Source organism: Galeopterus variegatus, unplaced genomic scaffold (genome assembly GCF_000696425.1).
Source record: "Galeopterus variegatus unplaced genomic scaffold, G_variegatus-3.0.2 Scaffold3074, whole genome shotgun sequence".
Classification (NCBI taxonomy): Eukaryota; Metazoa; Chordata; class Mammalia; order Dermoptera; family Cynocephalidae; genus Galeopterus; species Galeopterus variegatus.
Window position 1 is genome coordinate 181,707 of NW_007729185.1, and position 23,115 is coordinate 204,821.

Sequence of the window (23,115 nt, forward strand, 5' to 3'; positions counted from 1 at the left end):
GGGACCAGACACCCACCCACAACCAGGCACCCCGCACCAGCACCTTGGGGCCCACCTGGGGACCCAGGGTATGGAGAAGGGGACCAGACACCCACCCACAACCAGGCACCCCGCACCAGCACCTTGGGGCCCACCCGGGGTATGGAGCCAGGGAACAGACCTCCTCCCTCCCACAACCAGGCACACCATGACAGCACCTCAGGACCCACTCAGGGACCGGGGAATGAAACCAGGAATTGGACATTCTCCACTACCAGGCATACTTCCAGCACCACAGAGCAGGCCAAAACATCTCCATGTGGGTGGCCCACCTCAGCCACCATGATAACCATGGCTGCCACAAAGGCAGCTAGATGCCACAACCACCACCCAGATGGTCCGCCAGCCACTGGAGTGAGTTGACACAAGGAGAATCACCAGCAGAGATAAAGGAGGAGGATGTCTGTTTCCACAGAGCCCATTTCATAATAATAGAAGAGACATCTGCCCTATGATAGTATTGGGGGACCTGATCATGCCTCTCAGCATTGGACAGATCATTTGGGCAGCAAATCAACAGAGTGACCATTATTCTTTCAGAGGGAGAGAAGAAATCTAGGGTAATTAGAGGGGGCTGGGGGGAGGGAAAGGGAGATGGGGAGGGATTGGTCAAGGGGCATAAAGAGTAATTATGATTTGTAACAATATATATGCTAGTAATATTGATTTGATCAATATATCTCAATGTTGAATCCCCAAAATATGTATAATCAATTTTGATTCAATAAAAAATAAAAAGAAGATAGTGAAATTGGCATTATAAAATTTGTGCAAACAGAATGATGCCAAAACTTTTTAAGGTCATGAAAAACAATAAATAAATTTTTCTAAACTAAAAAAAAAAAAAAAAGTTTTAGAATATTGTATATGGCATTATACAAGAGATTAAAAGTGGCCAGTTACTAAACAGCTCAATTAAGATATTGCTCTTAGAGAAATCATGGACAATTTTCCACATGCTACTGATGGCAGCAATCTGTTCAGTATTGAAATGCTTTTCTTTGATGGAGGAGTATAAAAGGACCAACTTTGTTTTATTCTAAGTACATAACAGAGTAGTAATAGCAACAGCTGCTATTTATTGAGTATCTACTCTGTACTGGGTACTTTACATACACACATTATCTCTAATCTTCGCATCGACTCTGCAAAGTAGGAATTATTGTCCTCTTTGCTTCATTTGAGGGAACAGACTCAGATTAAATTCCTTGCAACACGGTCCACAGAGGGTATGTGCTGACATTTTTCCACCAAATCTTACAGTAAGGTAGAGTTCAGTTAGAGAGAGATTCTTTCATGATTTAACAGCCAAGTATTTTTATATCAAAGTTCAAATTCTTACCTGTTCATCTACTTCTTGAAAACTGTCAACATCAGTGCCGTTTGTTTCAAACTTTCCACACATGCCACTAAGAGAGGAGCTGCTATCACTTATACTGCCTTCTGGAGTGTCTGTGACACTGTCACTAGCTGGCCGTGAAGACACAAAGAGGCTGATATTATCAAAATCATCATCACAGAACCTGTTCTCAGCATCCACCTTCTGCACTTTTGCTGGATTGTAGGGTTTTAGGAAGGAGGAATACACATATCCTTTTACAACTGAATAAGAAATAAAAAGAAAGAAGAACTAAGATCATGTGTATACCCTTGCCAAACATGTGTGCTCAGAGAAGCACACAGAGGCCCCTGGGAAAATCTCAACTTAAAGAGGGATGGTAGTTCTGGGAAAAAACTTACTTCCTGTGTCAACAAGCCACCTGCTTGTACTCCCCATTGGATCTTTCTGTTCCATCACAGCTACCAACTCTCCTTCCAAAAGATTGATGTCATATTCTTGTGTAGCATTGCACTTGCGCTTAGCTTGGTAGAGTTCCTCTGCACTGTATGTGGATAGAAGTTTGGAGCGGTGAATATCAGTTTGACGTAGCACTTCTGGCTGGGAGAATTAAGAAGTTTTAGTTTAGATGGATGTATAATAAAATCCTCACTGAGTTGGGAAATATTACTTCTCTGAAGATTTTTTAAATGTAGAAGTCATACATTGATTTGAGATTATTTCAAGGTGGAAGCATAGATCAAGCTATTATTGTGAAGTACCCAGCTAAGTTATTCAGTGAAAAATACTCTAGTAAGCACATGAGGGCAGTGTTGTAGAGAAGAAAGAAAATTCAACTGAGAATAAGAAGGTAGAAATTCTGATCCCTCATGGATATTGAGCAACTTTTTAACTGTTTGCCATTCTGTAGACCACCCCTTGCATATTAAACACTTGATAAATAATATTTAATTAAGTAAAGTGTACATGTGCATGTCTTATTCTGGGAAATATCAGTAAGTTAAACAGGAGTAAAGCGGCCTGTACCTCTTCCCAGCTACAGCACTAAGTGACTTTGAGAAAGCCACTTCATCTCTGGAGCCTAGGATGCCTTTTCTAGAAAACGAAAGGGTTGGACTTTATGATTTATCACTATAAAATCCTATTCAGCAAATATTTATTGAGTGCCTACCTTGTGGCAAGCACCATTTTAGCACTGTGGGGATATATCATGTACAAAACAGAAAAAAAAATCCATAAGCTTATGGAATTTATAAGAAATAGACAAAAAATTCTACACAGAATATGTACATAAGCTATATGATGTTACAATGATATAAGTAATATGGAAAATAATATACTATGATTTGGACACGGCAAAGAAGTGATATTCATTATTGTCATGAATGCTGCCAGACTTACCAGAATCTGCACAGGCTTCTTCTTTTCAAAACTAAGTTTCCTCTCAATAAAGTTGGCACTATTATCCTTTACAAAATTCAGATTTTGAACCTCTTCTAGTACTTGATTCTGAATCTCAGAAATGCTTGAGACCAGTGGTGGCACCTGTAGGTAGAAATGATATGACATTATTTCCAGACAACTAGATAACCATATTAGGTATTAAATTTAATAAAGTTATGATGAACAGTTAAGAAAATGTATGATAGCTCTGCAGTAAAAAAAAATTAGGGCAACTTTAGAACTTCTAGATAACGACAGTTTAATTTGCTATCTCTGGAAACCCCTAAAATGATAGGGATAATTTTTTTAAAGGTTCAAGCCTAAATAAAAGAACAGAAGTGGGAAAAAAATAGCAATAAAGTCTTGGAAGAAAGACTTAGAAATTGACTGCAGTAGGTACCTTCCATGTAGTGGGGTAGGATAGTGGCAAGGAGAAAGAGGCTAAAACAAGAAGCACTGATGTAATAGCTTATGCCAGTTTGAGAACAAATCAGCAGTGGCTGGCCATTTACTCAGTTGGTTAGAGCATGGTGCTGATAACACCAAGGTCTAGGGTTCCATCTCTGTGTTAGCCAGCCACCACACACACAAAAAAGCCATTTACTCAGTTGGTTAGAGCATGGTGCTGATAACACCAAGGTCTAGGGTTCCATCTCTGCGTTAGCCAGCCACCACACACACACAAAAAAACAAATCAGCAAATTCTTTGACATGCTTCCCATCAAGAAATAGAGTCTATGTCCTCACCCCTCAAAAATTCGGTGGGCCTTTATGATGGCTCAGTGAATAGAATGTTAAAATGAATAGAACAGTGGAAGTGATGCCTTCCGATATTCAAGATTAAGCTAAAAAAGGCCATGCAGTTTCTGCTGCTTTCTCTTGGAACACACTCTTCTAGGAGTCTTTAGTCACCATGGAAGAAGTCCAGCTGCACTGTGGCAACCATATAAAAAAAACCATGTTGAAAAATCAAAAAGAGAGAGATCTTTGGAGCCCCAGCTGTTCCAATCCCCAGCTGTTTGAGTCTTCCATCATCATCTCACCACCAACCTCAGACATAGACCTGAGGAAGTCTTTGAGATAATTCCAGTTCCAGCTATTATCTGACTACATCCTCTGAGAATGACCAACCTGAGCCCAGTGAACCTCCAAAGCCACGAGAGAAAATAATAAGTGACTATTGACGATTTCCTACCACTATGTTGGCATAAATTGTGCAGTAAGAGACAACTAGAACTATTTTCAGATCTGGATCCCCAGATTCTTTCTCCATTTTGGTGAAGTTGGGTGATTGTCTCTTCCCTACCTTGGCAGAAGATGAAGTTTTCTTCTCTGCAAATGGTGAAAGAGAGAGGAAACCAGCCCAAGAGGAAAGATGCTATTATTAGGTGTACCAAATTGAAATGACAGATTACTCTACACAATAGCAAAGCTTATCGTTTACAACTCCTATTTATGTGCTCAATGCTGTCCATTAGGCCTCAACTTTTATCACTGTTGAATTATCAGGAATATCAGACATTACAGAGGCATATTTCATATTAGAGGCCTGCCTCTAACATAAAAGAGAGAGTCTGAAACAAAAGAAAAGCAATGTCTTAATTTTAGGGAAACAAAGAACCCTTGAAAATTAAAATTATGAGAGCAGAAATAAAAATAGATTGAGAAATGAGTTAGAAGATTAAGGTAGGAAAATTTCTTGGGAGTTAGAACAAAGTAATAATGAGATAGAAAATAAGTAGGAAAAGATAATGAAATTCGAGGAAAACCCAGGAGGTTCAAAAAGAGAAAAAGGGAGAAAAAAGAAAAATTAAGGAAATATTCAAAGTTTCTAGAAATGGAAGTCATAAATTGTTGGGTTAAAAGGATCCCACCAAGTGTCAAACATACCAAGGTATATCATCACTAAATTCATACTGATGGAGACAAGGAGAAAATCCTATAAGCTTCCAGGGATAAGGATGGAGGAAGTACATACAAAGAATCGAGAATCAGAATGGACTTCAGAGTGCTCAACAGAAGCAGTGGAAGCTAAAAGACAACAGCAGAATACCTTAAAATTAAAAAAGAACAAATTAGAATTCCACACCCAGCCAAATTATCAGTTGAGTGTGATAATAGTATAAAGACATTTTCTGATACTCAAGTCGTCAAAAATATTTACCTCTCAGTCATCTCTTTTGAAGGAACTACTTGAAAATATGCTCGCCCCAAATTAAGGCATAAAGCAATAAAGAAGTCAACATGGGATAAGGACATAAGGAAATGATATCTCACACAGAAGAGAAAAATTTTCAACCACCTCAGTTTGGAGTGGGTCTGAAAGCTCTGGGAGAGATTTTGGCAAGAAGACACAATTGATAGAATACCTCATATATCTGAATGTCTTAAGAGGTGATTTAGTCAACTAATAAAGTTAGGCAAAGGAAAATTAAGCAACTGATAAAATAACACAATGATTACCTTTAGGAAAAACAAAAGCTACGTATGAATGAAAAAGTAATCATAGCATTCTGTGTGGCTCAACTCTAAGCAGCATTCACTTTGTGTGCTGGATATCTGTTTGCTTCTTCAAATTCATTCTCCTTCTGTTTCCATTCTACACTGTGCTCTGGGAAGCTGATCAGAATAGAATGTTTCCTGCTTTCTGGCTTCCAGATGGGTTCAATCAATGAGGAACAGTCACAGGAAATCAGAATGAGGGAGGAAAATGAGATTAGGAATTTTATTTCCTAAGTTTCCTTTCTATAGTATTAACTGAAATGTACAGCTCCTATCAGGTCACCCTCTCCACACACCTATCTCTATATACATTCTTATAACCACTCCCTCCCCATTTCCCTTTAACCTAGATGTTGTAAAGCTCCCCTCTTTTCTTACCCTCTTCCTGGGCCAAGGTACTGTTTCTAAAGGTTCACCTGTGTCACACTCACACTTTGTAAACAGTCTCTTTTAATTTTTTTCCAAATGCCCAATTTGAGTGTGTGTTTTTCCTACTGGTATCATGACTGATACACCAGTCAAATAGTTTAAACACTGAATATGAACTCAACCAAATTTATGACATAACTGTACTAAAGGTGGGATAGAAACAATGCATATGAATATTTGAGGGTACTTCCAAAAGTTCATGGAAAGAAGTTCATATTATCTTTTAATTCTATTTTTCCATGAACCCTTTGAAGTATTTTTGTATATGTTGCAAGGGTATAGAGAGATGAGAGATCTAAGTCCTCATTTTTCATAGTGGAATGTATCATGCCTAAAATTGAAAAATAATAAAATGGCAACACAAAAGTCTTATTTTAGAATATGAAGATAAATACCAAGAGAATTTTCTGAAAGAGCTGAAAAGTAGTTGGCTCTGAGGAAGAGAAATGGAGTGAGTAAAAGGAGTGAAGGACAACTGTTTTTCTTAACCAAACCTGAACAGTAACTACTTGAATTTTAAAATCATGTACATGTATAACTCTGATAAAAATGAATATTAAAAATAGAGCTTTGGATTCCTCAAAAAATTAAAAATAGAATTACCATATGATCAAGCAATTCCACCTATGGGTATATATTCAAAATAATATAAAGTAGGATCTTGAAGAGATATTTGCACACCCAGGTCATTGCAGTATTATTCACAATAGCAAAGAGATAGAAGAAACGCAGATGTCCATTGATAGATAAATGAATAAACAAATGTAGTGCACACATACAATGGAATATTATTCAGACTTAAAGAGGAAGGAAATCCTGTCACATGCTGCAACTGGATGAACCTTGATGTCATTATGCTAAGTAAAGTAAGCCAGTCACAAAGAGACAAATACTGTGTGATTCCACTTATATGAGGTATTTAAAGCAGTCAAATTCACAGAAACAGAAAGTAGAATAATGGTTGCCAGGGACTGGAGGAGAGAGAAATGGGGAAATAAGGACTTGTTTAATGAGTATATTTTGGTTTTGTAAGATAAAAATGTTCTGGAGATTGTTGCACAATATAAATATACTTAATGCTACTGAACTGGATGGACACTTGAAAATGGTTAAGATGATTAATTTTTTTTTTTCTTACCACAATTAAAAACTTTTAAATATATGCTTTTATTCTCATTTTATTCGTGTGAGAAAATTGAGATACAGTGGGATAAATTAATTTTCCCAAGATAATATGGTGATGAGTGGGTATTACAATAAGGTACTTCAGTGCCGGAGTCTATTCTGAAGTTACTATTCTATTCTGATTTTCAGAAATATATAGTTATGAAAGATGGGAAAACTGTGTGAATGGTATATGGAATCTCTGTATTACTTTTTCCAACTGCATGTGAATATATGATTAGCTCAAAATAAAAAGTTTAAATATATATATTATATATAAAATATAGAATGAAGTCATTTAATGAAGATAAACTTCTCCAAAATACTTTTTACTTTAGAACGTTAGTAATTCTCAAAAACAAAGTATCTCTTTGCTCCTGTTCTACTATAAACTACAATGTGAAAGATATTTAGACAATTTAAAACAGAAACTGAAGACAGACACCTTTAAAAATTCTATGATTCAAGGTGGAATTCAAAGATAAGCTAAAGTAACATGTCTTTTCTGACTAGTGAATTCCGGCCAAAGCTCTACTTTATTGTGAACTTATGAACCTGCCTTCTACCATGACCTCAGAATGAAATTATACAAAGAAACTGCAAATTAAGTGAGTTTCACTGAGAAAATATTAACAATGAAAAATAATATTTTATTAAATAATGTTGGGGCAACTGGATAGCCATTTGGAAAAAGATAAAGTTGCAACCATATTTCACATCATGAACCAAGATAGAATCCACACGGATCAAAAATTTTGTTTTGTTTTGTTTTTGGCATCTTGAACCCTTGATCCTGCCATTATCAGCACCATGCTCTAATCAAATGAGCTAACCAAGGATCAAAGACTTTAAAAAATATGAAACCATAAATATATTTATGGAAACATGAATGAATTCATTTGAAGCTTCAAAGAGTGGAAGTCCTTTCTAAGATTTAAAATCTAGAAACCATAAAATGAAATTAATAAATTTGACTGCATTAAAAAAAATCCAAACATTTGCATGACAAAAAAATATCACAAGCAAAGTCAAAGACAAAAGGTAAACTGGGAAAAAATATTCCCAACTTACATCTGAAAAGATTCATATCCCTAGTAGAGTTGTCCCTTGTTATCTGTGGAAGATTGGTTCCAGGACTCCCATCAAAATCCAAGGATGCTCAAGTCCCTGATATAAAATGGTGTATTATTTGCATATGATGTATGCACATCCTCCCATACACTTTAAGTCATCTCTAGATTCCTTATAATACCTAATACAATACAAACGCCATGTAAATTGTTGTTATATTGTATTACTGTAAATAGTTGTTATACTGTATTGTTTTTTATTTGTATTATTTTTTACTGTATTATTTTTTATTTTTCTAAATGTTTTTGATTGGCAGTTGGTTGAATCTATGGATTAGAACACAAGGATATGGAGGGCCAACTGTACATGCATTCCTTTTAGAAATTGAAAGAAAAAAAAGATTAAGAACTCAACAGTAAAAAAGCAAAAGACATGAACAGCTAGCTCACAGAAAAAGAAATGTAAATTGCCCTCAAATGTCAAGATTCTCAGCCTCACAAATAGAGAAATGCAAATTAAAATTGAAATCTTAAATTTAAACTTAAATCTGAAAATTAAACTTGAAATCTATCAGAATGGCAAAAATCCAGGAAAATCAGCACTCTCACATGTTGCAGGTGGGAATTCAAAATGGAATAACCATTAAGAAGGGAATCTGGCAATATTGAGCAAAATGACGTGTTTTTACTCTTTGACCCAGAGATCCCGCTTCTGGAATCTGTCCTAAACAGTTCAAAATGGAATAACCATTAAGAAGGGAATCTGGCAATATTGAGCAAAATGACGTGTTTTTTACTCTTTGACCCAGAGATCCCGCTTCTGGAATCTGTCCTAAACAGACATGTGCTCACATATAAAATGACCCTGGCATTATATGTAATACAAAAAGATTGGAGACAGTCCAAATATCCATCAATAGGAACAGGTTAATTCACAAATACATACCGTATGATTCTATTTATAAGAGAACAAACAAGTCAGGCAAAACAGTCTGTGGAAATACAGGTCAGAAAATGGTTATCTTAGGGGACTACAGCCTGGGAATTGTCATGAGTGATCCTTATGGGGAACTGGAAGTGGCTGTATCTTGATCTAGGTGGTGGTTACACAGAATTGTAAGTATTTATTGAGATGTACACTCAAACTGGTACACTTCACTGTATATAAGTTATACTTCAATTTCAAAAGTGTAAAAATAGGGTACTGATCAGGGAAATGCATTTCAAAACCACAATGAGATACCACTTTACACCTATTTGATTGGTGTAGTGGATTGAATTATGCCCCCCCAAACTCACTGAAGCTTGAATTGTGTCCCCCAAGTTTTATGTATTAGAAACTAGGTCCCCACTGTGAATGTTAAGAGGGTGGGAAATCCTATTATGGTAATTGAAAGGTGCAGCCTTGAAGAGGTGATTAGGTTGTAGGACCATGCCATAGTGTATGGATTAATAATGGTGGTCAGGGGCGTGGTTCTGAGGTCTTTAAAAGGAGAGTGCATGAGGGGCTATGTCTCTGCTCTCTCTGCTCCACCATTTTTGTGATGTGATAACCTGCTATCACTGTTGCCACCACCAAGGCCTTCCCCAGCTGTGTTCCCTGGACTTTGGACTTCCTAGCCTCTGAAACTGTAAGCAATAAATTTTGTTTTCTTTGTAAATCTCCCAGTTCTGTGTATTTTGTCATAAGCAACAGAAATGGACTAATACAGAAAAATTGGTACTGAGGAGCAGAGTGTTGCTATACAGTTATCTGAAAATGTGGAAGTAGCTTTGGAACTGGGGCAAAGGATGGAGGAGTTTGGAGGACTTAGAAGAGGACAAAAAGATGAGGGAAAGTTTGGGACATTTTAGGGATTGGTTAAATGGTTGTGAACACAATGCTGACAAAAATGCTGACAGCAGAGGCCATGCTGATGATGAGGTCTCAGATAGAAATGAGGAACTTATGGGAACTGGACAAAAGATCACCCTTGCTACACCAGAGCAAGGAACTTGGCTGCATTGTGTCCATGCCCTAGGACTTTGTGGAAGGTGGGACTTAAGAGTTGTGAACCAGAATGTTTGGTGGAAGAAATTTCCAAGCAGCAAAGCATTAAGGAAGCTGCATGGCTATTTTGCAAAAGCCTATGCTGAATTATGGCAGAAAAGGCATGATATAAAGCCAGAATTTAAAAGGGAAGCAGAGTGTAAAGATTTGGAAAATTTGCCGCCTGGCCATGTGGTAGGGAATGAGAGAGCCCTTTCAGGAGAAAAATCCAATAGTGCAGCAGATAGACTGGTTACTAAAGACATTAGCTTGGCAATTAGGCAGCCAGATGCTAATAGCCAAGAAAATGGGAGAAAGGTCCTGAAGGCATTTCGGAAGTCTGGAAGGGTACCCCTCCCATCACAGACCTGGAGGCCTAGAAGGACCGTTCTTTCAGAGGATAGACCCAAGGTGCTGCTGCCTTCAGGAACCTGCTCCCTGCATCCCAGCCACTCTGGCTGGAGCAGACCTGCCTCAAGCAGCCCTAAGTGTGGTTTGTGCAGCAGCTCTGGAGAGCACAAGCTGGAAACCGTGGTGGCATCCATGTTGTGGTAAGTCTGCAGGTTGTCAGAACAGGAGAGCAATGGAGGTGTGGCAGCCTCTACCCAGATTTCAGAGGATGTATGGAAAAGTCTGGGGGCCCAGGCAGAGACCTGCCACAGGGTTAGAGCCACCACAGAGGCCATCTACTAGAACAATGCAGAGGAGGAATGCGGGTTGGAGCCCCCACAGAGAGCCCTCACTGGGGAAATGTCTAGTAGAGTGAAGGCAGTGGGGCTGCTGCCAGAACCCTGGAACTGTATGGCCACTGGCAACATGCCACACTGGCCTGGACATGCCACAGGCACCAGTGCGGGCTCAGTGGGCTGTGTCCAGCAGAGCTGTGGGGGAGGATCCGCCCAAAGCTTTGGGGGCCCAGTTGCCTCATTGTCCAGGACTTGGAGTCAAAGATTATTTTGGAGCTTTAAGATATAATGTCTGCCTTGCTGGGTTTCGGACTTGTTTAGGGCCCGTTTCTCCTATCTTTCGGCCTATTATTCCTCCCTTTTGTAATTGGAATGTGCACCCAATGTCTGTTCCACCACTGTATCTTGGAAGTAGATAAATTTGTTTTTGATTTTTACAGGTTTGCAATTGAAAGGAGTTTTGCCTTTGATCTCAGATGAGACTTTGGACTTGTAAGTTGGTAATGGAACAAGCTAAGACTTTCGGGACTGTTGGGATAGACTGACTGTATTTTGTATGTGAGAGTGACATGAGTTTTGGGGGGCCAGTTTTATGCAAAATATCCAGAATAGGCAAATCAGCAGAGACAGAAAGTAGATTGGTGATGCCTATGGCTGGGAGGTTGGGGGGAAATGTGAAGTACTGTTAATGGGTACAAGGTTTCTTTTGGGGTCAATGACAATGTTCTAAAATTGATCGTGGTGATGGTTGCAGGTATGAATATATTGAAATCACTGAATTGTATACTTTAAATAGGTAAAATGTATGGTGAACTATATCACAAGAAAGTTATTACCAAAAAGGAGGGGGCTGATTACATATCATTGTACAGTCGTGCAGTAAATTATGATAAAGCTGTACAAAAAAAATGAGGAAGCTCTCTGCAGTGATATGGAAGCATCCCCAAGAGATATTGTTAAAAAGCAAGTTACAGAATGGTATATACAGTATGCTATTTTTTGTGTAGGAAATAAAAATATACATTTGCATTACTTTTATTGGCATAAAGAAGCCCTAAATGGGTAAAAATAAACTATAATAAAGCTGGAGTAGGATTGGGGGATGGGAAGCCACCGGGACAGGTGTGGTTGTGAAACTGCTTATAGGTTTTTATATAGTTTTGACTTATGAACCATATAAATATAGCACCTGTTGATTTAATTTAATTTAATTCAAAGTGTAAGTTAAAAGTTAATTAATACACAATAAAAAATAAAGTAGGAACAATTGATTCTTTTCCAAGTGCTGTCCATTGGATAGTTCGCCAGCTGAATTAGAACTAATACACTTGAAATGAAGGGCCAAGAAACCAAGCTGATTTTTTGTATCAGGTTGTAAATACCTTTCTTCCTCATCAGGAAAATAATTATAAAATCATATCATAATGGGAAGCTAAGATACACACACACACACACACACACACACACACACACACACACACACAGATTCTTTTCCTTGGAGGAAAATAAAAGCAAAACAAAGAATGGTTTGACAGTTACCTTGCTTCTGTCATTATGCTGAGATTACCTTCTTTTTAGAGCCACATCTTAAATAGTAATTGTTAACATCTAAGAACTGTTGATTGGGAAGGAATACAAAATATAAACTGATAAGCTTCAATGTAGCATCAGGTAGGTAGAGCAAAGCGGAAATGTGTTTGATATTTGAAAAGGAATCTCCAAAAAGGAACTACAAATGTGTAAGTCACACTAAACCTGAACTAGGAAATTCTCTTTCAGCTTCCTGCAGGGAAGAGAGATAAGGAGAAGACTACTTGACTGGCTTCAGTTAAAATAAATAACAAACACACACACATATGCACACTCTGAACAGGGCTTATTTAGCATGGGTGTGGTTTCTAGTAAATCTGGTAGGCCAAGGTAGTTGGGTGCTGGTGCTGTGCTTACCGGCACCACTGTGGAATAAGCTTGCTGTGCCATGAGCATCATGTCCCTCAGGAGGGTAATGAAACTGCACAGAGAGTTCAGCAGAATCTTCCAAGCAGCCTGGTTGAACGCCTGGAGCTCTTCCACAAGCTGGGCATTGAGGGCCTCATACTCCTTTTTGGCCAAGTCTGACTCATCTCCCACTGACCGCTGCAGGTAGCTGTTGTAGTCCAGCAGTTTGTCATAGCGTTTCTGGATGAGTTTCTGAGGCCCTGGAAATAAGGACAACAGGGCTGACAGGGGTGTCAGGACGAGTCTCTGTAAGTGAGCTGCCTGCCAAAAGAAAAAACAATCCATTTCAGAGAAAGGAATAACCCATACCGTGTCCAGCACTATTATCAGTAGGCATATTTCCTCCCTGAAAGATCACAAAGGAAAATGGGAACACATTGAGCCAACTTAAGAGAGGATCTGATCATTTTTATGTCAATTAAAACTATTCAAAGACTTAAAACAAAGACTCCAGATGCTAACATTAGACCTAAAGAGTGAGCAGGAAGAGCAATACAAAAGTTAAAGCCTGCTTGTCCAAAATATAACTCCATCTTTCTCTCTAAAGCCATTGGTTTTGTCATTGGGGTCATCTCCTTCAACACTTTCCCAGTCCATTTCTTTCTAATCCCAGAGCCAAGCTAAGCTATTCTAGCACATGGGGTTGGGAGGATGCTATCCAGCCTTTGACTACCAAGACTGTATAAATGATTCACCAAGACACTCACACCTTTTGGGGGCAATATCAAAGAATATTGTGAGTCTTAGAGGAAGTAACCTATCCCTCCCACATCAGCCCTAAATCCCTGTCTATTCGGGGCTCGTTTTTGGTAGTTGAATTGCATCCCCTATACAGATAAGTAGCCCCTTAATATAGGTATTTTACTCCTGAGACAGAAATCACCAGTGATAACTTCCTCCTTAAATACATTAAGAATTAAGCTGACACTGATCCTGTGTCTTAAATTGTTATATTTTTAGGTCTGAATTCTAGAAAATAAACTTCCTATTAATGCCCGATCCCCTGTCATCAGCTGAGCATCCTAGCTTTAATTTCTTCTATTTCTCTTTCCTTTCCCTCTCTTCTGAAATGCACTAGTATGTTTGCTGACTGTACTGCTTTACTCTTTATCATACATGCTTGGGTTACATGATTATGTTAGGGTAATTTGGAAGTAGGTTTCTCTTTTGTACCCCAAAAGGTGTCTTAGGGAATCAGCATCTGAGCATCAGCTTGTATTAATTAATTTAAATTTCCCCTGGCAACTTTGTCTGAACTCATGGGAAATCTAGAAGAATGGGAAACCAATATTTTATTGGCACCAGCAGTAACCAGCACTGATTAAATTTGATGTCGTTTATGAGATAATCAATACATACCTGCAGAGTGTTTAACGAGTCCCTTGACTAAGTAAACAATCTATTTACTGTATCTGGGGTAAATTACTGTTTGTGACTTGACTGGATTCTATGTGTAATCTAATTACAATATAACAATATAATTACAACGTATATACCAATGACTCACAGACATGAATTGATTCACCTGTACATAGGAATTATGGTTGGAACAAATAAGAATGAACTTATATTCTAATATTTTGCCCTACACAAATGTGTAGCTAAATATCACTCATGGTTAGATAAGAACAACTGCTCTGCCCTTAGATAGATTTTGAGTTTTCAATATTTGATTTTTAAAAAGAATTCTAGGGGCCGGCCCGGTGGCGCACTGGATAGTGCACCGCTTGGGAAGCGCGGCGGCGCTCCCGCCCGAGGGTTCGGATCCCACATACAGACCGGTTCCCGCTCACTGGCTGAGCGAGGCGCAGGAGCAACGCCGAGGGTTGTGATCCCGTTGCCGGTCCCGGTCCGGTACGGGGGCGACACTGAGGGTTGCGATCCGATGCCGGACACGGAAAAAGACAAAAAAAAAAAAAAAAAAGAATTCTATATACATTACCTATAAAAAGTTACTTTTATATTGAGCTTTTGGATAATTATTTTAATTTAGACTAATTAATCATCTTGTGGTTTAATCATCTTGCACCTGCAAGGTAGTCAGGATATCTTTTCTCTTCTTTCTGTAAAATTCGGGAGCATGCTTGCTGAGGGAGAAGCTACATACCTTGCTCTCACATGGTGCTCAATAAATATTTATTGACTTAATTAATGAATTGGAATTAAGAGCAAACCTTAAGGATATTTCTAAAATGTGCTCTCTCTAACTAAACCCAGAAAATACATAAAGAATTAGCCACACTTTTTCCATTAAACATATATTGTAAAAACTTCTATCATCTAACTATCCATCCATCTATCTATCCATACATCTATCCATCTATGATCACCCTGTCTCTCTATCTATCATCTTAGTTCTGATGTAATCCTGGCTTTCCCTTCCTCAGAAAAGCAAGATGCTTCTGCATGGTTTTCTACATGGATGGGGGCTGTATCACTTCCTAAGGTTTGGAGCTATGTAGGGCTATTCATTGGTTGTGACAATGACTTGAAGTGGGGGGATATTACTGAAATTTTGAGGTGGGAGGGCAGGAATGCTAAACATCCTCCAACTCAAGGGCCATGCAGTGAAGATGTGTCTAACCCAAAATGCCAATGATACCAACATGAAAATGCCACTTTCAAGGTGATGGAGTCTATTGTATCTTCTATATAATTCTTGAAATGCTACTATGAAATGACATCTATAGAAACACAAGGCACTAAATTAAAGTTAGTATTACTCAGATTAGCCTACCACCCAAATATTTTTATTGGCTCAAGCATGTTTTTGTGAATCCCAAGTTTTATATTACAGAACTCTTAGGAAACAAATATTTTACCGTGGAACAAAGGAGATAATGTATGACTCTTAAGTAAAAGTCCTCTCTCAACAGGAAGGCTTTGCTTTCCAGTGTATAGTGTGTTAATGAGACATATCCTCAGAGAGGATCTTCACTCCTTCTGTAAAGACTCAAGGCATTTTCACAGACTCCTTTAAGAAAATCACAGCTTTCTAATTTAATAAATCCTTAAGATATCATACACAGACTTAAACTAAATATTGATTTTAAAAGCTGCACAGACACTGACTACCCCTAGAAACATACTCTGTGGCTCTCTTAAATTCTGATTATAGTAAAATCCTCACTAATCCACTTTAAAAATATTTAATGATCAAAAAAATCCCGTTTAAATCTACTAGTTTTGACATTAGTGTTTGCTTTGGTGCATGTTTTATTTCTAGCTCCAGAAAAATAAATGAAAAGAATCTTTTCTTTTAACCTTAGTATTTAATTTGCATTTATCTGTGAATATAAATAACTTACAAAGTCATGAGAGGGATTTGGGACATTACTCGGGGTCTCTGAATAGCCCCTTTCCTCCTCATCTTTGTTATAAGAAATCTCCCGGAGCTCTGTTACACTCTGCAGAGCCAAGGTCATGGCATCCTGAAACCAAAGAAAGTTACAAAAAGGGCAAGTTCTGAAGTCAGTACAATTTAACATATCCCAAATGTGGATTTTATCACCATAACCATTATCACTGAGTGATAAAAAGAAAATGAAAGACAAAAATTTCATGTATACTCTGTACAATCAGGTTACTTGCAACAATTTATTGTCTTATTTTTCTCCTTATGTCACTTCCTCATAATACTCTGTATGAGACCTTTGATTAACTGGAGTCCGTCTTAAATTCCTTCATTGGACATTCTTTAGAATTCAGTTCTTAGAAATCTTTTATTTTAAAAACCACTTATCCTTGATTTATAACATCAGTTTTCCTTAGTGAATTTAATGCTCTCTTTAAAAGAGGATGCTCATGTTTTTGCTGAATCAGTTAGTGGAAATCGAAGACTTTCATGTAGATGTTCCCAAGAGGCACTTACTCCTCCAAAGATATGAAAAAGACAAGAGTCCCACTGCCCTCTGACTGCCATAACTATGTTTTGGTTTTCTTTTCATATAAGGCAGAACTTTAGGAAGAGATTAGCAAACCTAATTTTAAAATCAGGCTTTGCATCAGATAATAAATAAGAACAGAATGGTGCTTGTCCTTGTGTAACATGGAACCTTATCTCCAAATCATTGTGTCTGTCAATTTAACTTCATCTATGTGTGCAAACATCTGCTTCCAAAAACAGACATCCAAGAGAAAAACTTCTGGAAAATGGATAGTGGCCATTTATTAACTGATTTACATATAACTCTGCTAACTTTCTATGCCTTATAGTCATAACCATTGTCAAGATCTTATTAAGGACACTCTTTATGAGATCCATTAGAAGAAACTTCTGACTGGTCTTTCTACTGAGAATAATCATACTGTACTCTGACTGGTGTGTTGAAATCAGTGATTCAGAAGAGGGCCAGAACAATCTCCTAGGGGATTTGAAATTTGTGGAGGTGTTTTTGTCTTCTAGTAAAATCTCGTGAGAGCATTTGCATATTGTAGTTCATATTTTGTAGTTCAGTTTATTTTCCTTTATACGTATTTTTATACTTATTTTAGGTACTAGAAAAAGATAAGTTATTACAATCAAACAAAGAAACATAGAATTTCTGCCTCATGTGCAATCTTGCATTGATGAATTCATCTTCATTATAAAGAAAACATGCTGATAGTCCATGTAGCAATCATTTGAGCAGAAATCCCACAATATGGTGATTTGGATTGGGGAGAGGATGGAGCAGGTAAGGCAAAAAAGAGCAAAACTCAAGTCTTTATATTGGCTTCCTTCACCAGCAACTTGCAGACTTCCAAATTTGATACAGTAAATGTCATCATATAAATGAATGAACAGTCACATTTACTCTTCATAATAACCATGGAAATCAATGCTTTCTTGTTGAAACACTGAAAACAGTTGTGTCTCGCCTACCTGTATGTGTTGAAGGCAGAATGAAATGTTCTTCACACAATGCCTCACAGTCTTCTCTAAAGATCTAAACAACTTTTCTTCTCTGTTAAAGGTATTGTCTTTCACCTAAAATATATGTGAAATTATTTATTTTCATAACTCAAATGAATCTGGTATTTTAAAAAATAGCACAGAACACATTGGCCAAGCACATTACAAAAAATTCCTTGTTGATATGAAAACTTTTTATGATATACTGACTGTCTTAACACAGCACAACTCATATTCAGTGAGTGCAGCAAAGCCACATCTTGCAGCTTAATTTGCTGTAGTTCATTTTCACATAGCTTCACCTATGCCACAGTAGCTGTAGAATCGTAAAACTTTTCTCTGCAGTTTTTAACAGTTTATATTATATATGTACTCAAGTTATATAACATTTGTGGGTTTATAAAATAAATTGGATCTACCGACTGGAATTTATTGTTTTTGCTCATGTGACTCCAGTTCATTTCACAGTGCTTATTTAGAAAATATTCTTAGGTTCATGTTCAAAGAAATGTGGTAATTCTTTTTCAACTCAAATTTGAAGGATGATATATAATCTTAGCAAAGATAGCTCTTCTGTTAAGATAACTCAGTAGAGTTAAGATAGTGGTCACATGCGTTGGTTTTTTTTTTGGGGGGGAGGTGCCATCCTACATGTAGATCTAGTAGCATTCAGAAAAATGTGCTTTTTAGATGCTTATGATAATTTCTAGAAGCATACACATATTATTGCTAATAATGGTGAGCAGTATTTTCTGGAAATCAAAATAGCTACAAAACAAGATCAGAACCAGGCTCATGCTGGCAAAATCTGTGTGAACATGGAAATGTTTCATGGAAAAAGGTGTCTATTATTCATTTTGGTGCTGGCTAATAACTGTAGCTGTTCTTGGTTCATATGTTTCTTAATTTAAGATGGTTGACCTTAGAACTGAATGAAAAGAAAATGACAACATTTTATTTTATTTTTAAATGACGGCTATGCTTTGGAATTTCTTTGCTGCGGACACATGGCCTTTATCCTTAGTGGGTTTAAGAAACTTACCCACATTAATAGGTAGGATCAGGATTCAAACCCAGGTAGTCTCATTTCAGAACTTAACACCCATTCATCTTTTAATTCCCAATTTCTATTTCACACAGTGCCTGGTACATGAGAGTTCAATACATGTATGAAGAATTGAATAGAATCTTCTCCTTGGGTAATAGCTTTATACCTTAACTCTACCAGTATTTCACCTGAGCTGCTGACAAGTGCAAAATTGATTGATTTGAGATTTATCTCTTCTCCAGTCCAGCCTATGCAGCTGATTTTCTGATTAACAGTGAAATGCTTCGTTGCTGACAGGACATCCTCTCAAAAGATTAAGGGGAAAAATCTAATTAATATCCCTTCAGGCAACTTAACTACAATTCACTTTTATTTCACAGAAAAATATAAGAAGCTGATGATAATACACATATTAAAGAATATAACAGCTTATACCAAAACCTGCCTATAATTAGAACTGCCTATTTTTCCTCAGTAGAATTGTCATGCGTCGCAAAATTCCAGAGTGGCAGAGAATTGTTCGCACTTCATTTACGCATGCCTATGAGGGCTACAATCTCTCCTTACATGAAATCCCAATTCTATTTTATTACTATTGTCTTCAGTTGAAATGTCTTGATTGTCCTTTCCCTGATTTGTGACCATACACCATGAACATCCCAAACCTCCCACATTATAGTTCCACATTGAGAGGAGAGGCCTCCTATATGCAATGGACCCAGTAAGGCCTTAGAAGGATACAAAGAACTAAATACAAGAATGATATGCTGTGTGTTCTAAGAACATATATGTTGGCTACAGTATGATAAAGTTGGTGCAGCCACAAGAGGAAACAAGAACAAGGCTTGGAAGGAAGTTTATTGTACTCACAGGTCCCAGAGAAGGGGTCATCACATACCACCCAGGGCCACAGGGGATGCACCAGGTTTTGGTCAGGTGGCAGAAGATAGGAATGAGGAGAAAGTCTAAGCCAGAGCCTTTATTAGAAACTTCCCAGAGTTTTCTCGGGAAAGGCAAGGCAGAACAGAGTAAATAGTTAAGGGCTGGCTACTTTGAATAACTTTCATGGGCTTTGGGCTATAGTCATGGTCTCTAGTTGACTGGTACCTGGCCCTGGGATGACTTAGGGTAGGGTAAATATTGGCTTGGTGTATAAGAGTTTGATAAGGAGTCGGTGGATTCGGGATTGGTTGGTTTGCATATGAAAGTTCCCAAACATTTGCTGTCTCTAAGAACTGTCTAGCCCTGGAAGGGGCCATCTCTCCTTAGCCAGCAAGGTATTTTAATATGCCAACAGTTTATAAAATACAGAAAGTAACAAAGATGATTAATACACCCAGCAAGAAGGAGTTTATATCCATATGAGAAGTAAGTAAACTGCACATTCAAAGGTAAGTAAAAATAAGGGAAATGATATAAAATGATGACGATGATGATTATGACAATAACGACAGCCAATGTTTATTGAGTGCTTATACACTGTGTTAAGTGCTTTCTTTATATATGCAGCATCTTACGTAATTCTTATAACCATCCCATGTGTTAAATACTAGTGTAATCCCTAATTTATTATATTGAATTTAAGTTACATGCCCAAAGATAAATATTTATTTAGTGATAGAGGTGGGGTTCAAACCCAGGTTTGGGTAACTTCAAAGACCTTAGTCTTAATTTTTGCCCCGTGCTGACTCCTGCAAATGCGAACAGTGCCAAGACTGGCATACAGAGAGTAAGTTAAGTAGACATCCAGAGGAGAAAGAAGCCACTTCTACCTAAGTGGTCAGAAAGCTGCAAAGTCTTAATGGAAGAAGAAAGAAAGACCACAGCAGCTAAATAGTGACATTGATACAATAAGCCATCTAAAACCAACGCTAAACCACCATAGAATTGCCTCCAGTTCAAACTAAAAACCTTAATTAGAGATGTTAACATAATAAATGATGAAAACAGACAAATGGGAAGGAAAAAAAATAATGACTATATCGTATCCTAAGAACTGTCCTCCCTAATTTCAGTTAGAAGCCCACTGTTATTACTGTCTCAGGGTCACAAGCTATCTTTTCATTCTCAAAGTGTTTTCCATTGATCACTTACTTCAAGGTCATTAGCTTCAAAACATCTGGAATGTTTGTGAAAATACAGACTTCTAGGTTACACCTTTGAACCAGGTGGAACCCCGGAATCTGTCTTTCAGCAAGCTCCTCGGGTATTTCTTACACACATTAAAGTTTAAGAACCCTTGCTAATCCATCAATTATTTATTAGAGGTTGAAATGAAAGTAGTTCAAGCCAGGCTAAACAGCTGATGCAGAGGAGTTACACTCTAAAATAATGTGCACCTGGGGAGTGGAAGGGGAGGAGGAGGATTAGGGGTAAGGAAAATATCATACTAAGTTATGCATCTAACCACCTCTTTATAGATGAAATAAAGATAAAATGAACATCAAGGGAACCGAAAAGAAAAGTGAGATTTTTAAAAGCAGAAGTAAAACAGGGACACAAGGAGGGCATTGCAATGGGAGAGATTTTGTGCTGGTTGATGGGAAGTGTCAGGACTCCTGGGGCATCCTTACATCCCAGTCCCTGTGTCCTTATCTCTCCTTTGTCTGCTTCTGAGTAGAAGCACTGCTGCTAAAATAGTGTCAAAACAACCCCACCTGCACACCCACTCCCCTCCCCCTCACCCCCTGAGAGAGGAAAAAACAGCACAGGGCAATTACCTTGACTCTCAGCGTTCTAGAAATAGCCCTGATAAAAACAAAACAAAACCTCACAAAATCATCAGTGTTCACATTCTCCAGGAAAATATATGTGGCCCAAGAAGAAAAATTACCTGTGATTCTCCTCTGGTCAGAATTTTTAGATGATTTGTCACTCTTTTTGATTTCTTGCTAATTGAATGAATATTTAGTTTAGATAATTTGTCTTTAAGTGATTCATCCTCATCATTCTTCTTATATTTTAGAACTGAAAAGGAAGAATGCAATAACTTATCTGAACACGTGCAACAGAAAATGTGCACATCAAATCAGTGGTTTGTATTCAAGACAAAAATCTATATGATTTGAACCCTCTCATGCAGATACCATATGCTTCAGCCCTAGTACCTGGTCATGTCCCAGGCACCCATCCCACTGACCTTCAGAAACTCAGCTGTTCAAGGACATGAGCTCCTCAAGGCCCAAGGCTAACTTACTTCTCCCATTAAAGAAATCCCTGATAGTAGAAAAAAACTCTTCCACTCTTCTCAGATAATAAATCTATTATCTGCGGCCTCTGAAATGGGAAATCAGGGCCTAACTAATGAAAAGACAGCTGCACCCAATCTAAGGAGACCTCAGACCCTAGAGTGGCCCTCCCTTCGCTGAGAGATTTAGGGCAAGTTGAGTAACCTCTCTGAGTTTTACCTATTTATCTTTAAAATAACTTTCTCCTCTCATATGTTTCAAAATGTTAAATATTCCTAACATTTAGTGTTGGTAAGGGTGTATGGAAATGGTCAATCTTATGCACTGTTGATGACAATTAAACCAACACAGTTTTTGTAGAGAACAATTTGGCAGAATCTAATAAAAATGCAAATATTTATAGTTTATGACCAGAAAGTCCATACAGAGAAATCTGCTTTCCATAATCAAGCTAAGAAGTTTTGTTGCTACAGCATTTTTTCTAATAGCAAGGTATTGGAAACAATCTAAAATTTTATCCATAGAGGAGTAGTTTATAAATTATGATGCACTCATAAATGGAATACGATGGAACCAATAAAAAGAAGGCAATATTAATTGGAAGAATGTTCATGATATATGATTACGTTTGTTTGAAAAAGCAAACTGTAGTACCATACAAGTTGCAGGAATAAAGGAAAGAAGGAGAGAGACAGACAGAGCAGAAAGAAAAAAATAGAAAAGAAAGATATAGAAAGTCTGAAGAAAACTTAATAAAATGTTAGTTATGCAAACTGAAATCATGGGAGTGAAAAAAATTTTCTCTTTAAAACTTTAAAATGGTTTAAGCAAACAGAAGAATAAAAGGAATAATATAATAACGATTACTCACCTCCCAGCTTTGTCAAATCTTAACATTTTGCCTGTTTCCAATCTTTTGTTAAAAAAAATCACATAAGAGTTGAAGATTCCCTGATCCCCATCTTTGATCTCTAAGTGGAATTATTATCCTAAATAATGGGATTTTTTTATGTCTGTATCTATTTTTATGCCCTTACTGTGTATGTATGAAATCATATAACATATGGTATTATTTTGAGTGTTTTCAAACTTCATAAAAATGGTACCATATTGCACATATTCTTGTCACTTGCGAATTTGCTTTTTTAAAACTCAGGATTGTTTTCCAGATTAATCCAATTTATACATATGCTTTTATTTCATTAATTTTTATATTCTCATGGTATCAGAGTGTATCATACACAGTTTATTCACTATCTGGATAAATATGTAAAATCTTTTTTTTT

The 23,115-nt window shown here is 37.4% G+C and overlaps 1 protein-coding gene across 1 annotated transcript in view; it reads right to left on the reverse strand.

Annotated features, from left to right (window-relative positions):
* ARHGEF38 (Rho guanine nucleotide exchange factor (GEF) 38) overlaps positions 1 to 23,115 on the reverse strand; it is a gene marked incomplete at its 5' end in the record, with an annotated part of 76,931 nt that overhangs the window by 9,316 nt on the left and 44,500 nt on the right. The window contains 7 exons of the mRNA XM_008583899.1: positions 1,382 to 1,641; positions 1,780 to 1,978; positions 2,780 to 2,923; positions 12,649 to 12,960; positions 16,008 to 16,130; positions 17,564 to 17,668; positions 21,475 to 21,608. Coding sequence (XP_008582121.1) covers positions 1,382 to 1,641; positions 1,780 to 1,978; positions 2,780 to 2,923; positions 12,649 to 12,960; positions 16,008 to 16,130; positions 17,564 to 17,668; positions 21,475 to 21,608 — 1,277 coding nt within the window. The remainder of the gene's footprint in view (positions 1 to 1,381; positions 1,642 to 1,779; positions 1,979 to 2,779; positions 2,924 to 12,648; positions 12,961 to 16,007; positions 16,131 to 17,563; positions 17,669 to 21,474; positions 21,609 to 23,115) is intronic.